This window comes from Sinocyclocheilus anshuiensis, unplaced genomic scaffold (genome assembly GCF_001515605.1).
Source record: "Sinocyclocheilus anshuiensis isolate Anshui unplaced genomic scaffold, SAMN03320099.WGS_v1.1 scaffold566, whole genome shotgun sequence".
Taxonomy (NCBI): Eukaryota; Metazoa; Chordata; class Actinopteri; order Cypriniformes; family Cyprinidae; genus Sinocyclocheilus; species Sinocyclocheilus anshuiensis.
In genome coordinates, this window is record NW_015542410.1 from 586,728 (window position 1) to 596,930 (window position 10,203).

The 10,203-nt window shown below is 38.7% G+C and overlaps 1 protein-coding gene across 1 annotated transcript in view; it reads left to right on the forward strand.

The window, feature by feature from the left end:
- Window positions 1-2,256: 2,256 nt before the first annotated feature.
- LOC107693254 (ubiquitin-associated protein 2-like) overlaps window positions 2,257-10,203 on the forward strand; it is a 32,021-nt gene continuing 24,074 nt past the window's right edge. Inside the window, exons 1-5 of the mRNA XM_016492564.1 lie at window positions 2,257-2,330; window positions 4,055-4,192; window positions 6,496-6,573; window positions 8,458-8,568; window positions 8,948-9,122. Coding sequence (XP_016348050.1) covers window positions 4,097-4,192; window positions 6,496-6,573; window positions 8,458-8,568; window positions 8,948-9,122 — 460 coding nt within the window. The 5' untranslated portion in view covers window positions 2,257-2,330; window positions 4,055-4,096. The remainder of the gene's footprint in view (window positions 2,331-4,054; window positions 4,193-6,495; window positions 6,574-8,457; window positions 8,569-8,947; window positions 9,123-10,203) is intronic.

Here is a 10,203-nt window from a genome sequence, read left to right on the forward strand (position 1 = left end):
TGTCACAGCCATGATATGTCAACACCATCTTCCAATTTCTGAGGAAATTATTTGAAATATTTAGATAATTTTATTCTCCTGAAGCAGGTTCCATTAGCATCTAGCATCAACAGAAAAAAATAAAATGGCTACTACATGAACTCCATTGGTTTTGTGAAAGAAATGCCAAATTTGTCAACACTGTCAGATGTCACCACCATAAGATTTTGTGTTCCAATGATATATCAAAATGCTTAAATGTGACTCTTGAATAAAAGCTTTATAAACAATAACATACTGTTTCAATGTATTTGCTAGTTAAAATGACTACGAATTCAGGTTTTCGTCACCTCCGTCAGATGTGTCAACTCCGTCAGTTCTGTCACCTCCGTCAGTTGAATATTTTGATAATATTTCATTATGATATTTTATATTTGTTGTGGAATTATTAAATGGCTACTACATGAACTCCATTGGTTTTGTGAAAGAAATGCCAAATTTGTCAACACTGTCAGATGTCACCACCATAAGATTTTGTGTTCCAATGATATATCAAAATGCTTAAATGTGACTCTTGAATAAAAGCTTTATAAACAATAACATACTGTTTCAATGTATTTGCTAGTTAAAATGACTACGAATTCAGGTTTTCGTCACCTCCGTCAGATGTGTCAACTCCGTCAGTTCTGTCACCTCCGTCAGTTGAATATTTTGATAATATTTCATTATAATATTTTATATTTGTTGTGGCATTGTTGGTCACATGTGAAAGTGCAATCTGTCTGCTAACACGAGAATGTGTTGTGAAATGTTAAAAACATATTGAATGCTGTTAAAGATAAAGCTGAAATTATATTACACAGTCCAAGGTAAAAAAAGCACATTTGGTTAAAAAAGAGAAAAGTTGGGAGGTTGTATCAAAGCATAGCTCAGTAGATTAGTACATATAAGATACATAAATGTAGTTTAATTTGTCTGAGTACAAGGTTTTATTTTTTCAATTTTGCACCCTGTTTTGTCCCACTTCTCAAGAAGTTGAGCTTGAAATATTAATATAAAAGCTCTTATGTTTACTTTATAAAAAAAATAATTAAAGATTATCATAACCTGAAGTATACCATGACCTGAAAATGATTTTTAGGCCTTTTACTTACTACAAATAAATAAATAAAATAAAATAAATACATTTGATCATTTAGAGGCCTTAGAAATTCCTTTAATTCAAATATTTAAATAATAATCAAATTCAAAATAATTTAAGGCTCATTCAATATAGTACACTTTGGGATATTATAAAAATATCACATTTTTAAAATCACTTGAGGCACAAATTACTGATTACAAATGACAAAATGGAAATTGTTAGTAATGTAATCTGTTGGATCACACATGTTAGGTAATGTATTGCGACTATTTTTTGATTACTTTTAAATTGCTTTTGACCTAACTCATAAAAAAATATTTTCTATTCTTTGTCACCAACATCATGGAGAGCATTAAACATTTTGCCAAGTTTCCCAAACTGGGGTTCCTGAAAGAACTGTAGGGATTTGTGAGGTGATGAAAAGCTAATAATTAAATCATAAAATATCAAATTAAACTAATAGTATTAGTACACTAACTATAGTGGCTGGTGTGTGAAGTTTCATAAAACTGAAAAAAACTTTCTGAATTAATATAAGCAGTAGCATTTTTAAAGGAGAGAGAAACAAGAATTATGGCGAATCAATACATTATGAACAATTTATTGCCATTGTGTAATATGTAATCATGTAATCTATAAAAAAGTAACTGCAATCTGATTATGAACACTTTAAAATGTAATATAATCTAATTACAAGTATTCAACTTTTGGAAACTGAGTACGTAATTCAACTGGCATGTAATCAGTTACTACCCAGAGCTCTGGTTACAAGTTGCTAGTTTTAGCTACAAAATGTTTGTATGTAAATGGTGGCTAGGTCCCAAACTAGTTAACCTATCTACCGAACTACAGCTAAATTTGCAACCATGTTACCTATTCTGATCCTTTTTATTGTTTATTGTAAATAAATAAATAACTTAGGCTAATATTCTAATTAGTTTCAAGGTTATATTGTACAATTATTCACGGAATATGTATGTCATATGTATTTGTGACATCAGTATCAATGATCAGGTGGGTTTTTGCATAACAAATACCCAACTGCAACTACAGGGTAACAGATTTTATATTGCATAATTGTGTTTAAGTTGTTATATATACATGCGTACGTTGTCATCACGTGGTTGCGCTCTGCGCGTGAAGCCGCAGTGGCTGTGATAAACCACGTGACGCGGTGATCCGGGTGTCAGCTGTGGAAGAGAAACAGGTACATTTTGAGCCTCTCGTTTATTGTCTGCGCGAGTCGGTTCGGCCTTGTTGTCGGCTTTGGGGAATCGATTTAGGACGCGAAAGAGTTCGTGTTTTGTTTCCGTCTGATTAGGAGGTCGATAATTAAGCCTCCGTCGGTCGGCGTTATCTCCACATTTCTGACATCCAGCCGGGTCTTTGGTTAGTACCTCGCCTGTTGTTCATTTTTATCATTCGGGGCCTGTAGGCCTTGGTGAAGCCTCGGTGTCGAGTGTACAGGTGAACCGACGGGAGTGCGCCTCACCCCGGGGGGCGTGTGCCTTCCAGTTTTGCAGACGCAAAATATTATCGTGTCGAATAATCTAACGAACAATTTACCCAACTATTCTTTAATCTACACTGAGAAACCATATAGTTGATTAGCAACCGGAAAAGTTTAATTTTTGGGCAGCAGCAGCATCATGATGCCCGATAACCGGCCATGAGGTTATTAGACGCGGCCAGAGCGGAAGCCACCCATCATCTAGATCTTTTCTATTTTATTTAACGTATCAATAACCTATTAAGACTATTAAAAAAAACAGTGCGCATGTTTTCATATCGTATCGTTAGATCTGCATGTTTGAGTTTATATCGAGTTGCTTTTCCAAGGCCCATCGTCTGGACTTATCAATCAGTCCTTCACCGCTTAAGATTTTTTTTCTGTTATTAACAAAGTGTATACAGTTGCTTACTTTTTAGTCGGTAAGTTAATATGGGATTGCCAGTATGCAGATCTGATGTAGAGCACTACAGGCAATGTAGGTTACCTGTTGGATGCTTATTTTACAGATCGATTGAATACTTTTAGGTCATGTTTACGTTCCGATGCATGGTAATGAATGCCTTTTATGTGCTTCTTTTCCTAGACACTTTACTTGTTGCATATATCCTTGTTTTATTTACTGTATGGAATAGTGTGAGTGCTCAAGAAATATAAAAGGACGTGCTGACACTTTCACCCATGGACTGTGTGATTGTGTTCACGTCTCCAACATGGTCTCAGTTTGACAGCTACGTCCTCGCCCTCACCCCGTTCAAAGGCCGTTGAGTTTTTGTTGTTGTTCAGCTTTGTCCGTTAACGCACGTCGTCCGTCTGTTTTCCCGCGGCTGGTCCCGCGTGTTTCTATCACACTGGCTGATTCTGTGCGCGATCTAATGTGCGCAGTTGCTTTCTTCCACCACATTTCCTTATGCGCAGAGCTGCTACGGTGGGCTGTTTGGCATAACCACACATGCAATATTTCGCAACTTGCATCAGGTGGACAGTTTTTGGTGTAATTATATCGAAATGTGAAGGGCTACGGTGTTTTTTGTGTGTTTTTAAAGAAGCTTTAAACTGAGGATATTGAGCCCCGGAAGCGCGTTTATGGTTGACCTGTTGCAGCTTGACTTGTAAACAGTATTTGGTCTTGTTTTTCACATGCGGTAATTGCGCAAAGCTTTCGAAGTTCCTAGAATTTAATTTCTGTTGGTGTTCTGGTAAACTTGGGCCGTCGTTTTATGGGTAGTGCGTCAGGCATGTGACGTTGTTTACTTACAGTTTTGGCTCATCAAAATGGCTACATATGGTGTAGCGTTGTTATTTGCATGCATATTTAATGTTAATGTGGTTTGTCGAGACCGTGTGATGTTTTTACGATTGTTATTTGAATTTTTTGGAGAGTTGTCGGTAACATTTTTCTATATGCTTCTCTTTTAAAGGTGTTATTCCTTTGTAAATACTGTTATTTGTATATACTGTAAATGATGACTTCAGTGGGCGGAAGCCGGACCCGGGGAAACTGGGAGCAGACGCAGGGTCAGACACAGAGCCAGTCACAGCACAAGCAGAGGCCTCAGGTAAGTTCACAAGCATTAGGTTATTGTGATTAATTATAGTGATTGGCTAAGTTTTGCCACACCTCCAAAGCCCCCTTTAACCCACCTAAAAAAAACTGACTACACATTGCCACCTAAAACATGGTAATCTTGGGCCAGAAGCTGCAACCGGCATAAGTGAATGTCTTAAAAAATGAGGTACTTGATTTGACTTTCCGTCTACCCAAAAACATTTATGGCTATTACGTGACTGAGTTATGACCGTTATAACTTTTGATGGGTGTGTCAAAACTAGGTCGATCCTGAATTAAATAGCACTGGATGTTAAAATGTGTTTAAATAAGATAAAATCTGATCTGATTTTAATTGGCAAGTGATGTCTTTGCATGTTCTCGAGTTGTTTGCAGTTTTGCTGGCTATGAGAACCAGCACCATTTTGGTGGAAAACAGGTATCAGTGGCATCCATCAGTCTGAGACTTTTTCTCTGAGTCACTGCAGTATTATCACTCATTCTTCTAAATTAAATTAAGGGCTTTAGAAAGAAATCATAAATTTATGCCCAAGCAAATGCTAAGCCTGACCTATTTTTCCTCGGTTGTATTCTGGCCTGCTCGGGTGGAGGGACAGACACAGAATTTTATCTAAAAAACATCTTTAATGCGCAGATTCATAGACGAGGCTTAAGCCTGGTCCAAGACTGTCTTAACTGAAATTAACTTGCACTGACATATCTTAAAATATGTTATTGCCATTGATTTGTATCGAGATGCACACCAGCAATGTTTTATCTATGGCACATTTAAAAAAAACTGCTTGAATGTTCTAATTAGTGCTGGGCAGTATGACCAAAATTTTATATCACGGTATTTTTCAAAATGATACCGGTTTCACGGTACATGACGGTATTTTTTTTTCATGCATGACCGGGAGTTAACCATATTTTCTACTGATTGAGAGAGGAAATACTGCAGTATATTGACTTAGAATGCCCTATTTTACTGTCATGATGAGTGAATATTGTCAAAAAATACCACACTAAATAGTGACTAAACATGACCCCTTTTAATACATGTTAACCAGGAATCACTCTCATTTATAATCGCGGCATCGTCTGAAAATCAACATGCATCTACACTAAAGAGCGGCTATGCGGTTGTTTTAGCTATATTTTTTGTCTCATGCAGCGCACTGCCTGCGTCCGAGTAACAAACAAAAAAAAACAACAAACAAAAAAGTGCATGTGATATTAACAGACGAACTACGCTCATATTTATAATTTCCAAACAATCAGTAAGCGACATGTGCTAGGAAACGCTGTTTTGTACTCATTTATTGACGAGTCGGCTGCGGTGCGGCCAACTGAATGCGCTGCTTCTCTGCCAGTGCACCAGTGAAAAGGGACCCCTTTCAAACAGTGTCGCGTTCTGAACGTTGTTTAAGTGACATACACCGGTATTGTGGTATTAAAAAAATTCATATCATAACAAAAATAAACACCGGTATTCGGTATGAACCAGTATACCGCCCAGCACTAGTTCTAATTTAATGAAGGCCTAATCCAGGCTTAATCTAAACCCTGTCTGTGAAAGAAACCGGCCTAAAAGTCTGAATTCAGGCTTAAATGTCTCTGCAACAAGCAGTTGTATATATTCCAACATGATCAATTATAATACAAGAAGCCAGTTCATTTGTAAAGATTTAAATTTTTTCCGTGAACAAGTGCAAAAACAAGCTAACCAATAGCCATCATACATGCTAATTTCGATGGTATGGCTATTTGAAAACGTTGAGAGGAAATTAGTTGTGTATGTTTTAACTTTAACTTGAAGACTTTAAGGGCCAGATTTACTAAACGCCATATTAGCTTGAGAGAGCAATTTCAGAAAAGCGCCGATGGGAGTGGATAGTTTTGCAGGTGATTTACAGAGTTAAAGAACACAGACACAGCCAGTGCATTTCCATAATGACTAGTAAACTGACTATCTCTAACCTTAGTAAATCACCTTGTGTGATTAATTTATATACTCTCCTTCCATAAATTTTGCATCTGAAATGGAAATGCCTACAAATGTATATGCAGTAAGGTTAGCTGCAAAAATGACTGTCCACGCCTTTTCATCGCTAATGTTTTACTGTGCTTATTTAGTAAATCCTGACAGTTTTTCAACGCCAAAAGAGGGCTTGCGCTGGTGCAAGCTGTTAGTAAATCTGGCCTCAAGACTCTGTTAAAATCCTACTCATAAATGATGCTGAAATTCATTGCTGTATGTTTTACAACTGTTATGGACTCAGACTTAACCATTTTCTCCTTTTGTTTGTTCAGGCCACCGCTGAGCAGATCCGACTCGCGCAGATGATCTCAGACCATAATGATGCAGACTTTGAAGAGAAGGTCAAACAGGTGAGTAGGGATGTCAGAAGTTGGCTCAAAGGAATTTAATGGCAGGTTCTGCTTTACCTCCATCAAACAGTCCCATCAATAAAGAAAATTTGACTGTAGCTTCTAATCAGTTTTCCTTGATTATTCTGACGTGTCTATACCAGCAGTTTCATTCTGGGTCATTCTGGGATTTTATGTAAAAACATCTTTAATGCGCAGATTCATAGACAAGGCTTAAGCCTGGTCCAAGACTGTCTTAAAGGCAGAGTAAGTGATTTCTGGTAGCCAATGTTGATATTTGAAATCACCAAAACAAACACACCCCTACCCCAAAAGGGTCTTGCCCCTATTTTGATAGCTCCGCCCCACATATACGTACGCAACCCAGGCAACGATTAGTTCTGTGAAACAAAGCAAAATCAATATTACACCGTGTCTACGGACGTGAGCGGTGCGGCGCGACAAATCCCGACAGAAAACTGCTGCCGGGTTCTATTTATGACGTGCTGACACAAATTTCAAATGGTTTTCAACGGTCGTTTGATCGCGTCCAGTGTAGGCAGACTTTAGCTGTTGTAGACACGGTGTTACTCACCTATTGAGAAGAAACAAAGCAACCTCAGCGTCCGATCGCAGGCCTCCACTCCTTGAGTTCTCTCCAGCGCTGGAAAGCTGATCCGATATTTACACGGGTCCTACTTCTTGCCTTATCGTTCCGCAGACGTTTTCCTCTTTTGTTTTTTATCCGCCATCTCTATCTTTCTGTCGCTCGGCTCGGCTAATGTCCGTCCCATGCACTGAACGCGCTCTCCTCCACATCACGAGTAGACATGCCCCTTATTGCTGATTGGCTACAAGTTTGTTTTGCGATTCGGCCCGAATCAGTTTTCTAAAGTGTTTTTGAAAAATCACTTACTCTGCCTTTAACTGAAATTAACTTGCACTGACATATCTTAAAATATGTTATTGCCATTGATTTGTATCGAGATGCACACCAGCAATGTTTTATCTATGGCACATTTAAAAAAAACTGCTTGAATGTTCTAATTAGTGCTGGGCAGTATGACCAAAATTTTATCACTGTATTTTTCAAAATTATACCGGTTTCACGGTACATGACGGTATTTTTTTTTCATGCATGACCGGGTGTTAACCATATTTTCTACTGATTGAGAGAGGAAATACTGCAGTATATTGACTTAGAATGCCCTATTTTACTGTCATAATGAGTGAATATTGTCAAAAAATACCACACTAAATAGTGACTAAACACGACCCCTTTTAATACATGTTAAACAGGAGTCACTCATTTCTAATCGTCTGATAAAATCAGCATGCATCTACACTAAAGAGCGGCTATGCGGTTGCTTTAGCTATATTTTTTGTCTCATGCAGCGCACTGCCTGCGTCCGAGTAACAAATAAAAAAAACTACAAACAAAAAAAAGTGCATATGATATTAACAAACGAACTACGCTCATATTTATAATTTCCAAACAATCAGTAAGTGACATGTGCTAGGCAACGCTGTTTTGTACTCATTTATTGACGAGTCGGCTGCGATGCGGACAACTGAAAGCGCTGCTTCTCTGCCGCTCACTGCACAGAACAGATGCCGAGAGAGGTGACACTTAGTGCACACAAAAGTTCCCTCACTGCTCTTGCTATAGCTCTGACGGGGACCATCTGTGCTAGAGTAAAGTTTGAGCTACTACCGGATGCTCTCTCTCAGTCTCACTCTGAATTAGAGAGCAACATAAAGCTCAGACATCTCATAGTTCATTCAAAGTTTCCATCAGTCCCCTCAGCCACTTCCGTTTTATCATGTTGCCTTCCAGATATATGGCCTACGTCATACACCCACATGACTTTAAATGCTTCTTGTTGCTCCTTTTCTCTTTTGTAGCTGGTTGACATCACAGGAAAGGATCAGGATGAGTCCATGATAGCGCTTCATGACTGCAACGGAGACGTCAACAGAGCCATCAACATCCTGTTGGAGGGCAGCCCTGACACTGTGAGTTCAGGCTTGAGTTTAGAGGTGGAAAGGTTTGTGTTTGTAAGAGAAATTAAAAAAAAAAAAAAAGCCCATATATATATTTTTTTAACCAGTATTTACTTCAACCTTTTAGAGAAAAGTTAGAAATGTTCCATTGACAAGTAACTAAAATATGCTTGTCATGTAATGTCATGTTAAACTTCAACTTTTCTTTCAATTACTAAAAATGATTTTAATCTGAAAATTATTTTAATAGTTTAACTATAACACTACTGTTTTAAAGAATTTATCAATATGTGTATTTATTAGTATTTAGATGTGATTCAAAGTCTTACATTTCTCAAATCCCATATTGTCATACCTCTTTTCCATGTTAAATTTGCCCTTTGCTTTGCAGGACTCATGGGAGATGGTTGGAAAGAAGAAAGGAGTTTCAGGTCAGAAGGAAAGCGCACAGACGGATGGAGGAGATGAAGGGAAGGAGAACCGAGAGAAAGGAGGAGAAAGAGATGTGGCACGTCGCAGAGGAGGGGCCCCGCGGAGGGGCCGTGGAGCCAGCCGCGGGCGAGAGTGTGAGTGGAGATATTACTTATGCTTCTGTTGATGCTCCTTATTTTAGTCTGAAAGACTTCATGCCACTGTTTTCCTATTAAATGAGGCATTTAGTAAAAAAAAATGCAACATTTCCTTGGGCCATTTAAGAGAACTGTACTTTCTTAGTCTGCAGTCAGCCTTTTCTATGCCTCAGGACAGACTGCAGCACGCCACAGTCCCTTCACTGCTCTCTCTGTAGTGCTGAAGGGACAGTGTGTGCCACAGTAAAGTTTGAGCTGCTACTAGGGCTGTGCGATTAATCGAAATCGAATCGAAATCGCGATTTGAGACGTTGCGATTTCCTAATCGCAAAGCCTGCGATATGGATGCGATATTACTCCAGAGCATATGCATGACAGCCAGCCTTGAGTTGCAGTCTTACTAACCAATATAGTGAGCGCACCTCCGTTCTCTCCAATCAGCACTGCTCTAGCCAACTGCGTAAACACCCACCATTAAAAAAAAAAAAAAACAGAAAGCGGGAGAGAGACAGAGTGGGTGTAACGGGGCTGACGAGACGTGAGACGTGTGGATCCATCTGCAGGCTTTATTAAAGAGACGTGGTAAACAGGCAGGGTCAAACAATGGCAAACAGGTATATGGCGGGCCTGTGCGGCACATTATTGGCAATATTGAGCTGAAGCTTGACTTTGCAAATTTAAAATCGCAAATCAAATCGCAATCGCAATATCTGTCAAAAAAATCGCAATTTGATATTTTCCCCGAAATCGCACAGCCCTAGCTGCTACCGGATACTCTCTCGCAGCCTCAGTCTGAGGTAGAGAGCAACATAAGGCTCATATACTTTGACTCAAGTCTTGTGGTTTAGTCTATAATCTGACTCATTTGATGTAGAAAGGATTTATGTAAAAACCATTCACATGTATGTTTAAATCAGAAGCTTGGGCTGCCCAGTCAAAATGAGGTAATAAAACACAATAGATACTATTCCTAAACACGGAAAGAACTAATCATAAAATGTTTGCTGATAAACAAAGCACGCTGAGTGGATTGAGTGCGCGGCGGCGCAGATGCGCGAGCTTGTCGAGTGAATATACC